Source organism: Ictalurus furcatus, chromosome 2 (genome assembly GCF_023375685.1).
Source record: "Ictalurus furcatus strain D&B chromosome 2, Billie_1.0, whole genome shotgun sequence".
Taxonomy (NCBI): domain Eukaryota; kingdom Metazoa; phylum Chordata; class Actinopteri; order Siluriformes; family Ictaluridae; genus Ictalurus; species Ictalurus furcatus.
In genome coordinates, this window is record NC_071256.1 from 36,871,281 (window position 1) to 36,893,908 (window position 22,628).

Sequence of the window (22,628 nt, forward strand, 5' to 3'; positions counted from 1 at the left end):
AAAGGTTCACATACTTTTTTTTTCTTGCCACTGTAAATAAACACAGGAATACGTTCCTAATCGTGTACGTGTGATTACATGGGTGTTCTTGTGTCAGGACAGATTTTCTTAGACTGGCCTGCTGTTGCAACACAAGCATTGCAACACTAGAGCTTCGGAAGCCATACCGAATACCTTGCAAGAACTTCCTTCTTTCTACAATCCCTTCCGTTATGAAAGGGATTGTAGTTAACGAGTAAAACCTCCAGCTTTGCATCGTTCGTGTGTAAATCATTAAACGTTCACCTCAGAGGGCATTGTTTATTATGGAACTAGTATTATCATCTGAAGCACTTCCGACTTTAGGCTGAGTGACATCAAACTACGTGCTGAACCAGAAAGTGCTTTGGCTTCCAGATGTACATAAAACTGCTTGCAGCTCTGCAACATCCTGCCGTCCACGTTTATAGAGAACACGGTGTCAGAAAACACATTAGCAAATCCGTTTGAGACACCGAATACCATCGTAAAGCTGACTAAGTTGCCACAATGCAACACTAAAGACTACACGTTCCTCTTATGTATTAGCTACGTTAGCCAGGTTGCTTCAAACTATGGACACAAAACATATCTGATCCACTACATTTTGGGTAAGGTCTTATCGTGTACATTTAAATGTTGGTAAACGTGTCGCTTTACTTATCCGACTATGATGCTTAAGATTATTTGTAACTTTTGGAAAAGAAGTTAAAAACACATGTAACTCATTGATGAAGTACCATGGAGATGGTTTCGGACCTCAATTCCACATGGACGTTCTCGCTGTGGTTGCAGCGATGGCCTTGGGACTGCAATCACCACATGCGGTTTTACACTCAAGTCTCCTTTAGTGAACAGTGGACTAGTTCAACGAACAGACTTCATATAAAACCCATAATGAACTTTCTTTTACTCTCACACTATCCGTCGTTCCCCAGATGAGGACGGGTTCCCGTCTGAGTCCGGTTCTTCTCAAGGTTTCGTCCTCATATCATCTCAGATGGTGTTTCCTCACCACCGTCACCACCGTCTCGCTCGATACGGATAAACTCACACACTTAAAATCTCCATCCTGTGTTTATATGTTTACGTAAAGCTGCTTCGAGACGATATCCGTTGTTAAAAGCGCTACACAAATCAAACTGAATTGAATTGAAGAATATATTTATAACACACTCTGTTAACACAGCATTTTCATTGTATATGTAAAAAACAGTAAGGAATCATCAATGGTTGCTATGAATGCCTTTAAAACAACAGTGCTTTTACAGTAGGTTAAAAGGAGACGTTTCACACAGAGCTTCAACTCGATAAAAGTTTTGAAGTGCACTTTCGGAGGCTTGCTACAGGTTGGTAACGTCAAGTGTACAACTTTTATGCCTGTAATTACCAGGGAAAGTAAAGTTGCGCAATCACAAAAACACAATTGGACCCTTAAGTGTACATTCACATTTGATACTTTTTTTTTATACTTTTGCTTATACCGATTCTGCACCTGTGTCATGATGTGTGTATACACTTATTCCACACAATTTGGCGTTTTTACTAAAGCACTTCAATACATCTCTTTGGTAATACTTCGGTACATCATGTTTAGAGAAAAGAAGGGTTGTACTTAGGAATCCAAGAATACCATACCTACGGTGAAATACGGAGGTGGGAGAATCATGATATGGGTCTGTTTCGGTACTTGGGCATTATACATCATTGAAGGAGACACGAATGGAGGCCAGTGAACTGAATCTGGTGAGAAGATGGGTATTTCACCAGGACAACGACCCCAAATATACAGCCAACGTAACTTAAAAATGGTTTCTAATAAAGAAGGTTATGTTGCTTGGATGACTTAGCCAATCTACTGACTTAAATGCCGTTGAATATTTGTGGAGGATTTGAAAATTGCAAGTCCATCAGGCAGACTCTCGTAACTGTGGGGAATTGAAGAAAATTTGCCGAAAGGAATGGGCCAAAATTGTCCCACAATGCTGCAAAAAAAAGCCCATTATTTCTTAACATAGATACCCTGAAGCTGTGCGGTTGAACAGTACATAAAGGTTGGATAACACAAAAGAACTACACTTGGGGTAAGTACAAAAATGTCCAAATTTGTAGATGTTTCACTAGACTGTAGTTAAACATTTGGTACACCACAGTGCTTTTGACTTCTCTAAACTGATAAGAAAGTATTGATTCGTTTCTACTGTTGTTTTCACAACGGCCAGCGGTCCTGACAGTAATGCATCTGCAAATCACAGGTTTATATTAACGCACTCTTTCTAACACTTTATAGTGTATATAGTAACATCTTACACAGGGTCTTGTATTTAATATTTATGGAAGGAGTCTCCAGTGTCAGAACATTGAGAGGTAAAGTTTCAGGTTTTCGGACATCTTTGTGTCTCGACACTTTGTGATTTTTCAGCGTGATAAGCTGCGGTTTATTTATTTATTTATTCGTCTTATTAACTTAGAGGAAAAAAGAGGGGCTGGCGATGGAGGTGATAAACAGGATGTTCCGCAAAATTAACCGTAATTGTATGTGGATTTTTTTTTTTTTTTAAAAAGCACCGGCAAATTGCTGTGGTATAAGAGGAATAAAACACTATCCACTTAAGAGTTTCAACGGTAAGTCGGTAAATAAAAAATGATTATTATTGTTACATCACACCCCAAATAAAAAACCCCCATGTTTTGATTCTTATCTAAGTGATATACTGTATCTTCAGTACACATTAATCTGCCTGTTTTATAGGTACATTCATCTAGTAACTAATACATTCACGACGTTATGTGTTACCATGTTTTTGGTATATCTTTCCACTGATATATCCATGGATTAAAAAGCAGTTACTGCTTCACAGTTTGTCACGTTGTGGTTTGTTTCAACGTCTTTTTTCACTTGCTTGATTTTGGTGTCTTTTAATATACTTTGCTTAAGATGGTTGTAAAACCACTCCAAGTCCTGGCTATCCTCTGGCCAGCAGAGGTACCTCCTGGTCTGGATGTAGGTTCTGACCGGTTCGTATTTTATCAACCTGTAATGTGGTATGTTGTCCACTAGAAGCACCAGTAAGACATCCCGGACCTCTTTCTCCATCTTGGTCTGGGCCAGATTGAAGGCCTCCAAGCACCAGCCATCCTTAAGGAACTCTCTGGACAAGACGCATAACGTTTTCTTACTCTTCCAGATTGCGTTGCGCATGTTAGATAGATGATCGGCTCCTGGTATGAAGTCCCGTGCCTCAAAGCAGCAACGTAAGTCGTTTTGATCAGAGAACTGTGTGTCTAGCTTTTTCAACAGTGCCTTTGTCACCCATTTCATGTCTTTGGAACTGAAGCATAAGTAGACGTCGTACATGAAGTCATCCTTATCGGGCAATTTCGAGCTTCCCTCCACGAATCTAACAAACACCTTTCTGTAAAGCTTGAAGCAGTAGCCACGCAGCCGGACAAATACGATAGCCCCTGTTGTGGTCAGTATAGTAAGTACGGTGCAGCAGATGAAAAGTGTGAGCTTCAGCTCCTCGATGCTCTTCTCGTCCTCTTCGTCCTCACATAGTTTAGCATGCAGGAGAGGCTTCCCTCTTAGCGCTTCGGGAAACTCACACATCAGTTCCTCAGCAGGGTAAGACAGCTGCACATCTGTCTGATTTAACCATGTCTGTAAGTCTCTCAGACCGCAAGCACAGAGAAAGTGGTTCCCATGCAGACTGATGAATGTCAGCGTGCTGAAGGCTTGTGGATCTACAGAACCGAGATGATTGTAAGCAAGTTTGAGCATCCCCAGACTTTTAGGAAATATGCCATTAGGTATATAGGTTAGAGAGTTGAAGGATAAATCTAAATGATACAAAGAGGTGAGTCCCTTGAAAATGTTTTCTGGAAGTGACTGCATGAAGTTATTTCGAAGAAGAAGCGTCTGCAGCTGGTGAAGGTGGTCAAACATGTCGAGACACCGTCCTTGTAACCAGAGGTTCTGCAAGCCGGTACCTTGAAGGTCGAGAAATTGTACCTTGTTTGAAGGTGAAACAGAATAGTTAGCATTAAGAACACACCATGAAAACACGTTGCCTCCAAGAAAAATCATTTCAATATTGGGGAATTCCACTAATATGGTGTAGAAGTTTGAAGCATTATTTAATCTGTTGTTCCGCAAATCAATTGTTGTGGTGTTTCTTGCTTGGCTTGGAAGACCATGCAGGGATGTGATTTTGTTACTCTCTAAGTAAATTACTGTAAGTTTGGGAAGATTCGCCAGTGTATGCAGGGATTGTAATGAATTTTCAGACAGAAATAGGTGAGCTAGATTGGGCAGTCCTTGAAATGACTCAGACCCAAGTATTCTTATGTTATTATTAGATAAATCCAGTGTCTCAAGACTTCGTAAATTCTCAAATGTTCCAGAATCAATTTTATCCAAAAGGTTATGAGACAGTATGAGCATTCTTAAATTGTCCAGTCCATAAAAAGCATCTCTTTCAATTTGGTTGATTAAATTAGCAGCTAATGAGATTTCCTCCAGATCTGGCATATGATGGAAAACCGAATTTTTAAGAGCGAAAATTCCATCTCTGTACAAATCCAGAGCCTTAATGCCACTCTCGGACAGGTCCATAAATGTGTTCTGGTCTGGGTCTTTCAGGTTGTTGTACCAAACTCCCTTTCCCATGCTGCCGCTGTGATTAAGGATCAGAGTGTGAATTTTGGTTCCTCTGATTGCTTTGAAGAACAGCACTGCGACGTCAACGCTGAAGCTGTTTTGAGACAAATCAAGCAGCGTCATAGACATGTTCTTGAACGGGTTTCCACATTTATTCCATCCAGACCAATACGGAGTCATGTCAGTCATTTTGATATCGTGCAGTTTGAGGAGAGTGAAGTGTTTCCCCTGGAAATGGAACAAATCTTCTTCACAAAAACTGTTAATCCAGTTACGAGAGATGTCTACGATATGCAGTTTGCTCATGTTGACGAAGAAAGATGCGGGACGGATTTTAAGTATATTATTTCCAGATAGTGAAAGCTGCTCCAGCGACACCAGAGGTCTCAGGTAGTCTCCTGAAAGAATAGAGCCATTTAACTTGCACTCTGTAAGATTGAGTACCCGAAGGTTGAATAATCCATTAAATGCTCCTGGATCCACTTGTAGGTCGTTGTTGTATGCCAGATCAAGTAGTACCAGATTGGACAGTCCACTAAAGGCATTATTTCTCAAGACAAGTCGTCTTTCCTGTTGCTGGATCAGTAGGATTTGTAGCGCTTCCAAACCATAGAAGGATTTCTCATGGATTTCACTAATGTAATTTAAGGTTAGATCCAAGTAAGTTATATAGGGAGGCAAAACTGGCACCTTATACAGGTTTTTCAGGGCACAATAGGCTTCATCACCTTTAATGAAGCATGAAGTAGATTCTGCCAGCAGAAAACAGATGCAAAGATTAAGAAGTGCCAAAATCAAACTGGGTCCGCTTGCCATGCCGAGACACCTGCAAACAAACAAACGTCATTAGAATAACATGGATAACTTTAATTAATTTCAAGTATTTTACTGTGTGGGTATATACATTATATGGTCAGAAGTTTGTGACCATCTTACTCATATTTTCTTGAACATCCCATTCTAGATTTAGTCCCCTTTCTATCTATCCATCCATTTTCTGTATCCCTAAATCTGGAGAGGAGCCTGGAGCCTATCCCAGGTAACTCGGGCGGGGGACACAAGGCGGGAGACACCCTGGATGGGGTGTAAACCCATCACAGGGCACAATCGCACACACACTACGAAGAATTTAGAGATACCAATCAGCCGACAACGCCTGTCTTTGAACTGGGGATGGAAACCGGAGTACCGGGAGGAAACCCCTGAAGCACAGGGAGAACATGGAAATTCTGCACACGCAGGGCGGAGGCAGGATCCGAAACCCCAACCCCGGCGGTGCAAGGCAAATGTGCTCATCATTAAGCCACTTGCCCCCCCGTAGTCACCCTTTGCTGTTATAATGCGCTCCACTCTTATGTGAAGCCTTTCCACTAGATTTTGGAGCGTGGCTCTAGGGATTTGTTCATGCAGCCACAAAAGCATTCGTGAGGTCACTAACACTGATATTTTGTAGGAGGCTCCAGTTCCAGGTCATCCCAAAGGTGTTCAGTGGGGTTGAATTTCAGGGCTCTGTGCAGGACACTCGAGTTCTTCCACACCAACCTTGGCAAACCATGTCTTCATGGAGCTCACTTTGTGTACAGGGGTATTGTCATCATGCTGGAACAGGTTTGGGCCTCTTAGTTCCAGTGAAGGGAAATTGTAATTCTACAGCAAAAAAAAAAAAAGACATTCCAGACAATTTTGTACTTCCAACTTTGTGGCAACATTTTGAGGGGAGGCCCACAAATGGGTGCGATGTTCAGGTGTCCACCCCACCACCACCACCACCACCACCACACCATTCTATGTTAATCAGCAGTTTCCGAAACCAGCCAATCTGGCACCAACAACCATGCCACAGTTAAAGTCACAGAGATCAGACTTTTTCCCATTCTGATGTTTGATGTGAACATTACCTGGAGCTCATGACCTGTATCTGCATGATTTTATGCGTTGTGTGCTGCTACACGATTGGCTGATCGGATAACTGCATAACTGAGCAGGTGTCCAGGTGCTCCTATGAAACTGACCAGTGTGTGTGTAAAAATAAAGCAAGTCTGGTAAAAATCTCTTTATTACACCTAGATCGCACGGAGAGCGCCTGCCATACAATCCCCCTGGGAATGAGCTGTTACTATAGAAACTATCACGTATAAGGACAAGTGCATTAACATACTACTGTCATAATGCTGCCGTCATGGAAAATAAAAACAAACACCTTCTGATCAGAATGGAGAATCCAGCATCATGTTGGTGTGAAGAAAAAGCACTTTATAGCTGATGGGAAGCCAGTCCAATCCAGCGCAGCAACACTTTCCCACTTAGGGGCGATTTTTTTATCGTGCCCAATCCACATACTGGTGTATTTTTTGGGAGCTGGGAGGAAACCTACGAGACACCGGAAGAACAAGCAAAACTCAGCAGAGACAGTAACGCAAGCTCAGGATGGAACCGGAGACCGTGTATCCGTGCCACCCGGGAACGTCACTTCCCTCGCTCTAGTGAGAACTTCAAATAACGTCTTAGCGGGTTTCACGTAATCTAATATATAACGTACGAATGAAGACCTTTTTGTGAAGGTCTATGTATTAAATACGGAAACTAAACTCAGGATTTAGGGCTACAGTTGTAACTCTGGATCTCACAACGAAACAGCCTTCTGACATCATAGGATTTGTAATGGTTTTAAATGGTTATAATGGAAACCAAATCTAATGGTCCCTATGGGTCTCTACTGGTGATTTATTGCCTTCTTTTGACGTCTAGTGTATACCATTAAGAACCAATAATGCTAATGTTATGGTTTTAATAGTTAGCTGATGGTTTGTAATGGTATTTGTAGTGGAAACCATTCGAATTTTCTGTGCTGGTTTCAATTGTTTTTGGTTTTTCTCAGCAGGGATGTTTTTATTTATTTATTTATTTATTTATTTATTTATTTTTAAATGTCAGGTTTACAAAATGTTCTTCTTAATATCAGTATATCTGATCAAAACATGAATCGAATGGTATTGGTCATACATTGTTGTCACTCATGAAGTATAGCCTTCTGATATAACCTCCTGAAGCCCAATTTCAAGCCTTTGCTAATATACAGTGTATATGCGCACTTTTCTCTCATGTAGTTGCGCACATGAAGTCCACGCTGATATCGCGCATGCGCACTGTGAATACATGAAACAACTTTTTTTTATTATTATTTCCAACTGTTAAACTTTATGTCACGTGTTTCTAATGAAATAACAGGCTGTAAACAAGCACAGGTCTGATGTTTAGAGTCTTACCGAATCAGTGTTCCTCTCCAGCTCGGTGTTAAATCTCGGTCCCTGCAGGAGTGACGCTGTAAGGCGGGGAGGAAAGGTCCCGGGTGGTTTCGGTAAACAGTTGGGCACCTGTAGGAGTGTAAACCTGGGACTTCCGTTCGAGCTCGTGCCCGACGGAAATGAGCGCGTTTCAGCACAGAAAACATGCACATCCGCTCGGAATGGCGAAATCGTTATGTTCTCGTCCTCCTTCTTCTTCTTCTTCTCCTCCTTCTCGAGCTTCCCACTTTGCTCTCCACGTGCTCATGTTTACACGGGTTACGCAACGCCCCGCTGTTTCTAACAGGATATGAGGGTTTATTTTTAAGTCCAGAAAAAAGGGACAGTAATGTGCAATCACAAAATGTACAACCTAAGGGGTGTGTGTGTGTGTGTGTGTGTGTGTGTGTGTGTGTGTCCACTACATGTCAATTGTCAACCAAAAATTTCACTTGTGTTCATTTCCAATGGGAAATAGCGATAAATAAATAAATAAATGTTTTGGGGTTGTTTATGTTTGGGGGGTTGGGGTTGGGGGGGGTTATTGGCACCCTGTCCAGGGTGTACCCCGCCTTGTGCCCGATGCTCCCTGGGATAGGCTCTGGGTTTCCCCGTGACCCTGAAAAGGACTAAGCGGTAGAGGATGGATGGATGGATGGGTTTGGGTGTTTGTGTGTTCTTTAGAAATGCGTGAGTTATGGACCAGTTATTGATTGGTATTCGGAGCTATGTATGATTCCCTCTGCCCTGATTAAAGCCAGCTGAAGAAAAGCAGCCCCAAAGTATGATGCTGCCACCACCATGCTTCACCGTGGCAATGGTGTTCTTTTGGTGATGTGCTGTGGGTTTTTTTTGTTTTTTGTTTTTTTTGTGCCAAACATATCTTTTGGTATAATGGCCAAAAAGTTCAACTTTGGTCTCATCAGATTATTAGACTTTATTCCACATGTTTTTGGGAGATTGGATGGCTTTTTTAAATTTATTTTTCTTGTCTTGCCACCGTACCCCATATCCCAGAGATACGAAGAACCCAGGAGATTATTGTCACATGTAGGGAGCAACCAGTACTTGCCAGAAATGACTGCAATTTATTTTAATGTTGCTGTAGGCCTCTTAGCAGCCTCCCTGACCAGAAATATCATTAGAAGTTGAATTTGGGGAAACCACTTGAAGCACTCGTTGTGTTGAACTATTTCAGTTGCTTTTGTTTGATTTGGTCATTGCAAACAGCTGAAAGTCGGTAAATTTCGACAATAAACCTGATTAGCAATGGGATTTGAATCGTTTTTGATTGCAACGGTATAGTTTTTTCAGTATTGGGGAATTCCACTAATATGGTGTAGAAGCTCTCAGCATTACTTAATCTGTTGTACCTCAAATCAGTAGTTCTAACGCGTCTTGCTTGGCTGTCTAGACCATACATTGATGTAATTTGCTTAAAGTTTTTCGAGTTCAGGAAGGCATGCTAATGTATGTACATATCGTAAGGAGATAGGTGAACCAGATTTGGCAAACGTTATGTGAGAGATCAAGTATGTTTAAAATACAGTGCTCCTCTCTCAATTCGGTTGATTAACTTACCAGATAATGAGATTTCCTCCAGATCTGGCATATAACAGAATACCAAATATTTAAGAGCAGAAATGCTAGCTCTGGACGGATCCAGAATTTTAACGCCACTCTCGGATACGTCCTCGGATGCACGTTGGTCCGGGTCTTTGATACCGCCTTGCCCATGCTGCTGCCGTAATTAAGAGTCAAACTGCCATTTAGACGCAGGTCACGCACCTTCATATACTTGTTCTTAAATGCGTTCGAAGGAAACGTGCAGCTGAAGCTGGATGATCGTTTCGGCAAGACAACAACCTCAAATATGCAGACAAAATAACTCCAATACTGGTTTCTAAAAAAAAAGAAGGTGAAGTCGCTGGTATAGCTTAGACAACCTCTTGACTAAAATGCCATTGAATATTTAGTGAGGATTTTGAAATTGACCTTACGTTTTCCGACATCTACAGGACAGATGAGTTTACACTTTGCAGTTTCTCTGTAACTTCTGTAACACTATACATTTTTTTTTTTTTTGGTCTTATCAACTTCATGAGAGGGGAAAAAAAAACAGAGACTGGTGAAAGAACGACTGTTTATTGCTGCTACAACATCTGCAATAATAGGAAGTAACTTGTTTTACAGATGTTAAACAACATTAAATAGGATCCAAAGCACCACGCTTGTTCTTTGATAAACGTGAGCGTTGGCAAATTGTTGTGGTACGAACAGAATAAATCACTGTGGTATGTGCTGTAATCAACGTCAGGGTGGCATGTTATATTCTTTACCTAATGGATATACTGTATCTTCAATTCATATTAAGCTGCCAGTTTTATAGGTACATCGATCTAAGTACCTAATACATTCACAACTTGGTGTACGTTTCCATGTTTTTGGTATATCTTTCCACTGATATATCCATGGATTAAAAAGCAGTTACTGCTTCACAGTTTGTCACGTTGTGGTTTGTTTCAACGTCTTTTTTCACTTGCTTGATTTTGGTGTCTTTTAATATACTTTGCTTAAGATGGTTGTAAAACCACTCCAAGTCCTGGCTATCCTCTGGCCAGCAGAGGTACCTCCTGGTCTGAAGGTAGGTCCTGACTATTTCGTATTTCATCAACCTGTATTGTGGTATGTTGTCCACTAGAAGCACCAGTAAGACATCCCGGACCTCTTCCAGCATTTTAGTCTGGGCAAGATTGAAGGCCTCCAAGCACCAGCCATCCTTAAGGAACTCTCTGGACAAGACGCATAACGTTTTCTTACTCTTCCAGATAGCATTATGCATGTTAGATAGATGATCGGCTCCTGGTACGAAGTCCCGTGCTTCAAAGCAGCAACGTAAGTCGTTTTGATCAGAGAACTGTGTGTCTAGCTTTTTCAACAGTGCCTTTGTCACCCATTTCATGTCTTTGGAACTGAAACATAAGTAGACGTCGTACATGAAGTCATCCTTATCGGGCAATTTCGAGCTTCCCTCCACGAATCTAACAAACACCTTTCTGTAAAGCTTGAAGCAGTAGCCACGCAGCCGGACAAATACGATAGCCCCTGTTGTGGTCAGTATAGTAAGTACGGTGCAGCAGATGAAAAGTGTGAGCTTCAGCTCCTCGATGCTCTTCTCGTCCTCTTCGTCCTCACACAGTTTAGCATGGAGGAGAGGCTTCCCTCTTAGCGCTTCGGGAAACTCACACATCAGTTCCTCAGCAGGGTAAGACAGCTGCACATCTGTCTGATTTAACCATGTCTGTAAGTCTCTCAGACCGCAAGCACAGAGAAAGTGGTTCCCATGCAGACTGATGAATGTCAGCGTGCTGAAGGCTTGTGGATCTACAGAACCGAGATGATTGTAAGCAAGGTTGAGCATCCCCAGACTTTTAGGAAATATGCCATTAGGTATATAGGTTAGAGAGTTGAAGGATAAATCTAAATGATACAAAGAGGTGAGTCCCTTGAAAATGTCTTTGGGAAGAGAATGTATCATGTTTTGCTGAAGAAGAAGCGTCTGCAGCTGGTGAAGGTGGTCAAACATGTCGAGACACTGTCCTTGTAACCAGAGGTTCTGCAAGCCGGTCATGTGGAGGTCGAGAAATTGTACCTTGTTTAAAGGTGAAACGGAATATTTAGCATTAAGAACACACCATGAAAACACGTTGCCTCCAAGAAAAATCGTTTCAATATTGGGGAATTCCACTAATATGGTGTAGACGTTCTCGGCATTATTTAAGCTGTTGTACTGCAAATTAATGCTTTCGATGTTTTTCACTTGGCTTGGAAGACCATACAGGGATGTGATTTTGTTACTGTCTAAGAAGAGCTTTTTGAGCTGTGGAAGGCGTGCTAATGTATGTACATACTGTAATGAATTTTCAGAGAGAGATAGGTGAACCAAATTGGGCAGTCCTTGAAATGAGTCAGACCCAAGTATTCTTATGATATTATTAGATAAATCCAGTGTCTCAAGACTTCGTACATTTTTAAATGTTCCGGAATCAATTTTATCCAAAAGGTTATGAGACAGATTGAGCGTTCTTAAATTGTCCAGTCCATAAAAAGCATCTCTTTCAATTTGGTTGATTGAATTAGCAGATAATGAGATTTCCTCCAGATCTGGCATATGACGGAATACCGAATTTCTAAGAGCAAAAATTCTAGCATTGGACAGATCCAGAGCCTTAACGCCACTCTCGGACAAGTCCATAAATGTGTTCTGGTCTGGGTCTTTCTGGTTGTTGTACCAAACTCCCTTTCCCATGCTGCCGCTGTGATTAAGGATCAGAGTGTGAATTTTGGTTCCTCTGATTGCTTTGAAGAACAGCACTGCGACGTCAACGCTGAAGCCGTTTTGAGACAAATCAAGCAGCGTCATAGACATGTTCTTGAACGGGTTTCCACATTTATTCCATCCAGACCAATACGGAGTCATGTCAGTCATTTTGATATCGTGCAGTTTGAGGAGAGTGAAGTGTTTCCCCTGGAAATGGAACAAATCTTCTTCACAAAAACTGTTAATCCCATTACGAGAGATGTCTACAATATGCAGTTTGCTCATGTTGACGAAGAAAGATGCGGGACGGATTTTAAGTATATTATTTCCAGATAGTGAAAGCTGCTCCAGAGACACCAGAGGTCTCAGGTAGTCTCCTGAAAGAATAGAGCCATTTAACTTGCACTCTGTAAGACTGAGTACCCGAAGGTTGAATAATCCATTAAATGCTCCTGGATCCACTTGTAGGTCGTCGTTGTATGCCAGATCAAGTCGTGTCAGATTGGACAGTCCACTAAAGGCATTATTTCTCAAGACAAGTCGTCCTTCCTGTTGCTGGATCAGTAGGATTTGTAGCGCTTCCAAACCATAGAAGGATTTCTCATGGATTTCACTAATGTAATTTAAGGTTAGATCCAAGTAAGTTATATAGGGAGGCAAAACTGGCACCTTATACAGGTTTTTCAGGGCACAATAGGCTTCATCACCTTTAATGAAGCATTTTGAAGTAGATTCTGCCAGCAGAAAACAGATGCAAAGATTAAGAAGTGCCAAAATCAAACTGGGTCCGCTTGCCATGCCGAGACACCTGCAAACAAACAAACGTCATTAGAATAACATGCACTCACTTCTGGTATTTTTACTGTATGGGCATATATTTATGGTTAACATAGACTTCCGTCTATTCTGGAGGTTATTAACATGAAGAACTTGCCACATATGGACAAAATTTTTCTGTTTAATGCTGTTTTATCTTTAAAACTTCATATTTTATACAGAAAGTGTGAGAACACAAGTTATAACCCTCGTTGTGTTGGCAGTATAAAAACGGGTGAAAAGTCTAAACATTTACATCAATCCTTTTCATATCCACATACGTCCAAAAGTAGCAGTTCCTGTAGCAGAAACGCAACACCTTTACCTCTGACTGTTACAAAGACTCCTTCCAGAATGTTAAATGTTAAAGAAATGTCTCCTTACCAAATAATTTGCATGACCCATTGAATGTTTTTGTCTTCCTCCCCCAGTCCAAAGACATGCATGGTAGGTTGATTGGCGTGTCCAAAGTGTCCGTAGTGTATGAATGGGTGTGTGAATGTGTGTGTGTGTGTGTGTGCGTGATTGTGCCCTGCGATGGATTGGGCACCCCGTCCCGGGTGTACCCCGCATTGTGCTCGATGCTCCCTGGGATAGGCTCCAGGTTGCCTGTGATCCAGTAGGATAAGCGGTCTAGAAAATGGATGGATGGAGCATCCACCATACATGTCCCTGTGAATGAGCTGTTATGGATTTATTAATCAACACCTACTGACCAATCAGAGTCCAGCCTTAAACAGTGCTGTGGTATTAAGAAATATGATTCATTTACAGCCCCCTCCGAAACTATTGGAACGGCAAGGCCGTTCATTTGTTTGTGCTCTACACCGAAGACATTTGGGTTTGAGATCAAAAGATGGACATGATACGAGAGTGTAGGATTTCAGCTTTTATTTCCTGGTATTTACATCTAGACCCATTTAACAACTTAAAACACAGAACCTTTTGTATCAGACCAGCCAATTTTTAGGCGAGCATAAATATAGGAACAGATCGGTCTTGAAGTAAATGAAAGCAAATAACACTTAATATTTGGTTGAATTTCCCATTGCTTGGAGTGAAGCCTGTGACTCACTGACATAAACAAACTGTTGGTTTCTTTTATTGTGAAGCTTTTCCAGGCTTTTACCACAGTTGTTGTTTGTTTTGGAGGGGTTTCTCCCTTCAAGCTCCTCTTCAGGAGGTGAAAGGCTGCTCGACTGGGTTAAGATCTGCTGATTGACATTTCCAGTCTAAAACCTTCCACTTTTCCCCCTGATAAAGTCCTTTGTTGAGTTGGCGGTGTGTTTTGGATCACTGTCTTGCTGCATGATAGTTCCTCCTGATTCATTTGGATGCATTTCTCTGTAAACTGGAAGACAAAATGTGGGTGGTCTGACACAAAATGTGCCATGATCTAAACTCTCTTCTCGTATTCATCTTTTGATCTCAATCCCAAATGTCCTCAGTCTACAGCAAAAACAAATGAATTCGCCTTGCCGTTCCAATAGTTTCGGTATCATTACTGAGTGCTACAGTATATCCTGGATGGGACACCAGTCCCTTCCACCATGCACACAGACACTAGGGTCAATTTATTGTATCTAGCCCACCTATTGGCATTAAATATATATATATTTTTTTTAATCTAAAAGGTGTGCATTATAGCTGACACCTACATGAACACTTTCCATTTGGTTTTGTGACTGTAAGTCATTCCCTTCAAATGCTACTGAGCTTTAAATTGTGGTATATTTTGTGTATGAGCCCATTGGGTAATGAAATTCATGGCAATTTTTACATACGAGTTAATCCATCCATCTTCTACACCGCTTATCCTTTTCAGGGTCACGGGGAACCTGGAGCCCATCCCAGGGAGCATCGGGCACGAGGCGGGGTACACCCTGGACAGGGTGCCGATCACACACACACTCACACACCCATTCATACACTGCGGACACTTTAGACACGCCAATCAACCTACCATGCATGTCTTTGGACTGGGGGAGGAAACCGGAGTACCCGGAGGAAACCCCCGCAGCACGGGGAGAACACGCAAACTCCGCACGCACAGGGCCACGGTGGGAATCTGACCCCCGACCCTGGAGGTGTGAGGCGCATATGAGTTAATCATTTATTTAATTAAAGTATCAAAAATCTAAGCTGTATAGCTGACACCTAGCTGAACACTTCACAGTTGGTTATATGACGGTCCCTTAATGTCCTCATATCTGCCAATATTGGACGTCCAACATCAAGTCAATTAAAACCTAAACTCAGGAATTAGGACTACATGTTGCACAATGTCAAGCATGTTAATCGAAATGTTATGATCTTAAACGGTTACCCAAACTGTGAAACCCAGGTTTAACACCTCTGCTCGGATGCATGCATGCATGCACACTTATCTGTCATGCAGCCGCGTATGGAAAGAGGATGATACCGCGCATGCGCAGAGCGAACACATTAAAACACACCGTACAACTTTAATCTTGTTGAAAGTTCGCACGTGCGTTTATGATAACTGGTAATGACAGGCTGTAAACACGCACAGGTCTGATGTTTAGAGTCTTACCGAATCAGTGTTCCTCTCCAGCTCGGTGTTAAATCTCGGTCCCTGAAGGAGTGACGCTGTAAGGGTGGAAAGGTCCCGGGTGGTTTCGGTAAACAGTTGGGAACCTGTAGGAGTGTAAACCTGGGACTTCCGTTCGAGCTCGTGCCCGACGGAAATGAGCGCGTTTCAGCACAGAAAACATCCACATCCGCTCGGAATGGCGAAATCGTTATCTACTCGTCCTCCTTCTTCTTCTCCTTCTCGAGCTTCCCACTTTGCTCTTCACGTTCTCCTGTTTCGCAACGCCCAGCTGTTTCTAACAGGATATGAGGTCTAGAAAAGGGACAGTGCTGAAAGGGGCAAACTAAAGTCGGATCTGATCACTGTGCTGCAAACCCAAAGTCAGCAGAACCTGAACCTGATCTTGTCGTGTTTGAAAGAAAAACGTGTTGTTGTTGAAAAAATGTTCAGCGTGAATCTTAAGACATTTGAATACATAGATTCTGAATTGGGGCGCTGAATTCGCCTCACACCTCCAGGGTCGGGGGTTCGATTCGCACCGTGGCCCTGTGTGTGCGGAGTTTGCGTGTTCTCCCCGTGCTGCGGGGGTTTCCTCCGGGTACTCCGGTTTCCTCCCCCAGTCCAAAGACATGCATGGTAGGCTGATTGGCATGTCCAAAGTGTCCGTAGTGTATGAATGGGTGTGTGAGTGTGTGTGTGAGTGTGCCCTGCGATGGATTGGCACGCTGTCCAGGGTGTACCTGGGATAGGCTCCAGGTTCCCCGTGACCCTGAAAAGGATTAAGCGGTATAGAAGATGGATGGATGGATGGATTCTGAATTGAACTATCTGAAATCCAGGGTCCAGTTGTTCAGAAGTAGTCTAACCCTAACCTTAACCCTATCCCTAACCCTGCCTGTTGTTCTTTACATTGCTAGTAATCTACATTGTGATGTGTAGTCTGATTTAGAGCACTAGTAATCCGGATTTGGTCATCCTGAAAGGTTTGTATCTGGATCAGGGTGATCTAATCTAATCCAATGTTGCTTTGAAAACCCGACACAAAAGTAAAATGGATTACTTGATCCTGGATAGCAAAACATGGTATTTTCAAATCAGAATCAGATCAGAACGATCCGGATTAAACTTCTTGAACACCTGGGCCCAGGTGTTCAGAAGTAATCTGATCAGATTTTGGCTGTCGGATTGAATCTAATCTTGAAAATGGATTGTTCAAAAGAAGAAAGGATTCTGAAATCAGATTAGATCATGTAATCCAATCTTTCTTTTGATCTGGATCAAACCTTCAGTATGTGTTGTTCAAAACGTTTTAGAAGGATTGGGATACCTGATATAAAAATAATAATAATAATAATAATAATAATAATCTAGATGATCCTGATCCCAGCAGAAGGGTGGATTCAGGGAGTATTTCAGGAACAAAATGTAATAAAACAATTAATCAAATAATACAACGTTTGTATCGTGTAGTATATACCCCTGGGTATGTATACCCTGGGTGTAATCTGAATTAGAGCACCAGTAATCCGGATTTGGTCATCTTGAAAGGTGTGTATCTATCTGGATCAGGGTGATCCAATCCAAAGTAGCTTTGAAAACCCGACACGAGAGTAAGATTTTTACTTGATCCTGGATAGCAAAACATGAGATTTTCAAATCCGGATCATTCTGATCCAGATGAACTTTTTTGAACAGCTGGGCCCAGGTTAGGCTCCTGTGACCCTGTGTAGGATAAGCAGTATGGAAACAGATGGTTCTGGTTCTGCTGACTCTGGTTTGTGTCATAATTCAACATCTATTTCAACCATACCATAAAATTTATTTTTCTCTCATGGATTTCATCAATAAAATTGAGATGTTTACATGAATTTATTGCAATTTATTCAGTAGAGGCTCGTCCATAGGGGCAGGTGGGACAGAACCCAACCTTATACATCAGTCATTAAGCATCAGTCATTAAGCAGGTTCTGTCCAACTTCTGCCCAGTATATTGCATTGTCCATCACGAGGCTTCTTCCCAACATGGTATTTTGCCCTCTAGGAACCATGTCACCAAATTGGGGATTTGGCCAAGTACATACATCATACATCCAAACCTGGGGCTTTATCAGGTAGGAGGCCTTTTCTCAACGTGGTGCTTTGGTTAACCAGGGACTTCTGTCCAACATGGGGCTCTGACCTATTGCACCAGGAGGCTTTTGGCCAACATGAGGCTTTGACTTACATGTGGATTTGCCATGAAGGAAACTTCTTCCCGACCTGAGTCTTACCTAGCAGAGTTTTCTAATCAACATGGGGCTTTGCCCAGCAGAAGGATTCCGCCCAACATCAGACTTCACCAACCATGGGGCAGACGTTTAAGCAGATGTTTATTTAACATTTATAAAAAGGAGTCTCCAGTGTCAGGTTTGAAACGTTCAGGTTCTGGCGACTCTGATTTCACTCCATAATTCAACATCTGTTAGTACCATAAAATCGATCTTTCATGGATTTCATCAAAACAATTCATACCTACAACATCTATCAACTTTATTCAGTATGTCAGCAATTCCTCACTCACATCTTGGTACATTTTAAATGATGTTGAAATACTAATGACCTCTTTTGAGTTACCAGCGTTTTTTTTGTGTGACCAACGATATACGCCGATGGTCCTGTTGATTTGCTCGCCTTTCAGGATCACTGAGGTAGTGTGCTCAGTACACTGTTTCATCCGGTAGAGCTATTGTTACACCTAGTGGTCAAAAATAGGAACTAAAACAAGCCCTAACAGCAGCCCGCCGGGGGCAAAAATCAGTTTGTTCCATTATTAAGTTCATTGAAGATTTGTCAACTTTCAACTTTTCAACCAATTATGGAATGGAGTTGCTCCAGCCAAAAAAATCACTAGATATTAGCCTATAGCACAAGTCAAATGTGATATCCTCTCGAGTTAATTCTGTCTGAGGCCATGTTGTTATTAATGTTGTCTGTTAAAAAAACGCCAAATGTTTTTGGATATACACGTGTGAAATTCTACGTGTTTCTTCACATGTATTTTCACATACCTCATGTTGTTTTTTCATATGAATTTCGACATTTTAACTTAAAATTATATAAATAAATGGAGTGGTGGGGGGGGGGGGGGTTTGCACAGTAGTATTTTTGTCCATATTGACGCTTCTGTCCAACCAGCAGCAGCTTTACTCAACATGGGGCTTTACCCATAAGGAATTTTTTGTTCAGCATGGGGCTCTGTCCAGCCCTGTCCGACATGAGGCTTTGTCCAGCAGAGTTTTGTCTGACATAGGGCTTTACCAAGCAGGACTCTTCTGCCCAACCTGAGACTCCACCCAACATGGGGCTCATTATGGAGCCAACCGGATGCTTTTCTTTTCTTAAGGTTTAATGGACATCGCCATATTTAAGTGGAACCTACGGTGTCTCTTAACAGGTTTATATCAATGTGCTTGTTCTAATACATTCCTAAAACAGCATGTGCTGTTGTGTTTTATTCCTTATAATGTCAGACAGTGAACAGGTTCATGTCAGCATCGCTATTACATTAGTAGTGATACCATAGGAGACGATTATTACATATTAGAACATATTTATGAGCAGGTTTGTACATCATGGGTTAAATTCACACAATAATTATCAATAAGAAATAAACATCTCTCTCTCTCTCTCTCTCTCTCTATATATATATATATATACTCTTTCATTCTTTTCAATACTTTTTGTCCTTGCACAATGCAGCATGCAGAAGAGACTTTCCTCGCTGCTGTTCGGGATACGCACATGTCAGTTTCCCAGCAGGGGTAAACATTTTCACATTCGTCTGACTCAACCATCTCTGGAAGTCTCTCAGGGTACAATCACACAGAAAGCGGTTTCCAAACAACTCTAATGTGGTCAGCGTGCTGAAGGCTTGTGGATCAACAGAACCGAGATGATTGTGAGCAAGCTTGAGTATCCTCAGACTTCTAGGAAATATATCGTTAGGTATGTAGGTTAGGGAATTGAAGGATAAATCTAAAGTGTTTAACGAGGTGAGTCCTTTGAAAATGTCTTTGGGAAGAGAATGTATCATGTTTTGCTGAAGAAGAAGCGTCTGCAGCTGGTGAAGGTGGTCAAACATGTCGAGACACCGTCCTTGTAACCAGAGGTTCTGCAAGCCGGTCATGTGGAGGTCGAGAAATTGTACCTTGTTTAAAGGTGAAACGGAATATTTAGCATTAAGAACACACCATGAAAACACGTTGCCTCCAAGAAAAATCGTTTCAATATTGGGGAATTCCACTAATATGGTGTAGACGTCCTCGGCATTTCTCAATCTGTTGTTCCGCAAATCAATCGTTGTGACGTTTCTTGCTTGTCTTGGAAGGCCATACAGGGATGTGATTTTGTTACTGTCTAAGAAGAGCTTTTTGAGCTGTGGAAGGCGTGCTAATGTATGTACATACTGTAATGAATTTTCAGAGAGAGATAGGTGAACCAAATTGGGCAGTCCTTGAAATGACTCAGACCCAAGTATTCTTATGTTATTATTAGATAAATCCAGTGTCTCAAGACTTCGTACATTTTTAAATGTTCCGGAATCAATTTTATCCAAAAGGTTATGAGACAGATTGAGCGTTCTTAAATTGTCCAGTCCATAAAAAGCATCTCTTTCAATTTGGTTGATTGAATTAGCAGATAATGAGATTTCCTCCAGATCTGGCATATGACGGAATACCGAATTTCTAAGAGCAAAAATTCTAGCATTGGACAGATCCAGAGCCTTAACGCCACTCTCGGACAAGTCCGTAAATGTGTTCTGGTCTGGGTCTTTCTGGTTGTTGTACCAAACTCCCTTTCCCATGCTGCCGCTGTGATTAAGGATCAGAGTGTGAATTTTGGTTCCTCTGATTGCTTTGAAGAACAGCACTGCGACGTCAACGCTGAAGCCGTTTTGAGACAAATCAAGCAGCGTCATAGACATGTTCTTGAACGGGTTTCCACATTTATTCCATCCAGACCAATACGGAGTCATGTCAGTCATTTTGATATTGTGCAGTTTGAGGAGAGTGAAGTGTTTCCCCTGGAAATGGAACAAATCTTCTTCACAAAAACTGTTAATCCAGTTACGAGAGATGTCTACGATATGCAGTTTGCTCATGTTGACGAAGAAAGATGCGGGACGGATTTTAAGTATATTATTTCCAGATAGTGAAAGCTGCTCCAGCGACACCAGAGGTCTCAGGTAGTCTCCTGAAAGAATAGAGCCATTTAACTTGCACTCTGTAAGATTGAGTACCCGAAGGTTGAATAATCCATTAAATGCTCCTGGATCCACTTGTAGGTCTTTGTTGTATGCCAGATCAAGTCGTGTCAGATTGGACAGTCCACTAAAGGCATTATTTCTCAAGACAAGTCGTCTTTCCTGTTGCTGGATCATTAGGATTTGTAGCGCTTCCAAACCATAGAAGGATTTCTCATGGATTTCACTAATGTAATTTAAGGTTAGATCCAAGTAAGTTATATAGGGAGGCAAAACTGGCACCTTATACAGGTTTTTCAGGGCACAATAGGCTTCATCACCTTTAATGAAGCATTTTGAAGTAGATTCTGCCAGCAGAAAACAGATGCAAAGATTAAGAAGTGCCCAAATCAAACTGGGTCCGCTTGCCATGCCGAGACACCTGCAAACAAACAAAGAAACTTAAAATGATGTGTAGAAAATGCACTCACTTCTGGTTCCACATTGATCCTTTTACCAGAGGTGTGTGCGCGACTGTTTTTTTTTTTTTGGGTTTTTTTGTTACTGTTGTTTTAAATCTTACTTCCACCCACTCACACAGTAATTAATGCTCATCCCACCCAAGACCAGAATAAAGCAGATACCAAAAGTGTGACCAAACAGTATCTCACATTAAGGACTGTAAATTTTAATTACAGTTCCATGATCAATATCAGTGACATTAACACTAATTAATTCATCATTAACATAAACACTAAATAGAAAAGTTGCCTCTAATGTAGATTTCTCTCTCTCTCTCGCTCTCTCGCTCTAATGTTAGTCTGTCAGTGTGGGGGGCTGAAAAGTTCACTAATAAAATAACATTGAGACTGCATGAAAGTAAAAACCTCCTGCATGCTCGACTTTTTTGGGGGTTTCCATTGGATTCTAGACTGAAGCGTACATGACATGTCCTATATCAGTCTTATTTTCATGGTTATTAACTATGACCAACAATATTTATGCTATGTACAGTATATTCTGCTTGTTCAAGCCCATAATCTAAACTGTACTGTACAACTGCATGCAAAGTATGTGACTATTATTACAAAGATTAATGAACGGTTAAAATAATAATAATAATAATAATAATAATGATAATTTCTTACCTTAATTTTCCTCCAGACAACTGAAAAATGTCCTGGAAAATCTTGCAGTCGTTTAGAAGGGTTGTAGAAAAACTTTCCCACTGAGTCTTAATAAATAGTCTCCGCATATGTAATCCTGGGAATTCCATTTGAGGATGTGTGGACATGTTTTTCTCAATTTCTTGCAGGACATGTTTACACTGGTTTCATAATCACCTGCGGTTTCAGGGTCAAATTCAAAAAAGAAAAGCCAGTGAGGCAAAACTCTACACACAGAAAAGTTCTGCTTGTGCAGACATGAAGCGTGTGGTCTTGTGGCATTTTGTCTTGTATTTGTTTGATTCAACTGGTTTCATTTATTTTAATTTTGAGTTCTCGAATCTGACTGGTGTGAAGGTGTTGGCTAGAGTCAACACTTTCAGCTCTCAAGCGACTGGCCATTTTTTTCTAAACCGACAAAGTCTGTCTTATCTTGACCGGTGATTGTTCTTCATTGCCTAATTATAGCTGCGTTTCCACTGCAGGAACTTTCCCCAGGAACTAGGAACTTTTGGAGGTACTCGATGTGTTTTCACCGCAGGGTCTAAATTAAGTTCAGAGTAAAATATTTCCTCCTCTGAAAGTCCC

At 41.5% G+C, this 22,628-nt stretch overlaps 3 protein-coding genes across 5 annotated transcripts; all 3 read right to left on the bottom strand.

The window, feature by feature from the left end:
• Positions 1–56: 56 nt before the first annotated feature.
• On the bottom strand, positions 57–8,362 carry LOC128603241 (toll-like receptor 5). Of its 2 annotated transcripts, none has more exons than XM_053617555.1 (2): positions 7,945–8,362; positions 57–5,504 (listed from the first exon to the last, which is right to left on the bottom strand). In XM_053617555.1, exons 1-2 carry the CDS (start codon positions 8,133–8,135, stop codon positions 2,855–2,857), a joined length of 2,841 nt encoding a protein of 946 aa, XP_053473530.1. In that variant the 5' UTR covers positions 8,136–8,362; the 3' UTR covers positions 57–2,854. The 2 variants fall into 2 exon arrangements, with proteins under 2 accessions (XP_053473530.1, XP_053473538.1); XM_053617563.1 differs by lacking the exon at positions 7,945–8,362 and adding an exon at positions 6,879–7,045.
• Positions 8,363–10,080: 1,718 nt separating this feature from the next.
• LOC128603259 (toll-like receptor 5) lies at positions 10,081–22,628 on the bottom strand. Of its 2 annotated transcripts, none has more exons than XM_053617570.1 (2): positions 22,023–22,628; positions 10,081–13,091 (listed from the first exon to the last, which is right to left on the bottom strand). In XM_053617570.1, the coding sequence occupies exons 1-2, from the start codon at positions 22,166–22,168 to the stop codon at positions 10,439–10,441; spliced, it is 2,799 nt and encodes a 932-aa protein (XP_053473545.1). In that variant the 5' UTR covers positions 22,169–22,628; the 3' UTR covers positions 10,081–10,438. The 2 variants fall into 2 exon arrangements, with proteins under 2 accessions (XP_053473545.1, XP_053473553.1); XM_053617578.1 differs by lacking the exon at positions 22,023–22,628 and adding an exon at positions 15,654–16,373.
• On the bottom strand, positions 19,116–21,888 carry LOC128603273 (toll-like receptor 5). Its single transcript, XM_053617588.1, has one exon. It carries the CDS (start codon positions 21,304–21,306, stop codon positions 19,363–19,365), a length of 1,944 nt encoding a protein of 647 aa, XP_053473563.1. The 5' UTR covers positions 21,307–21,888; the 3' UTR covers positions 19,116–19,362.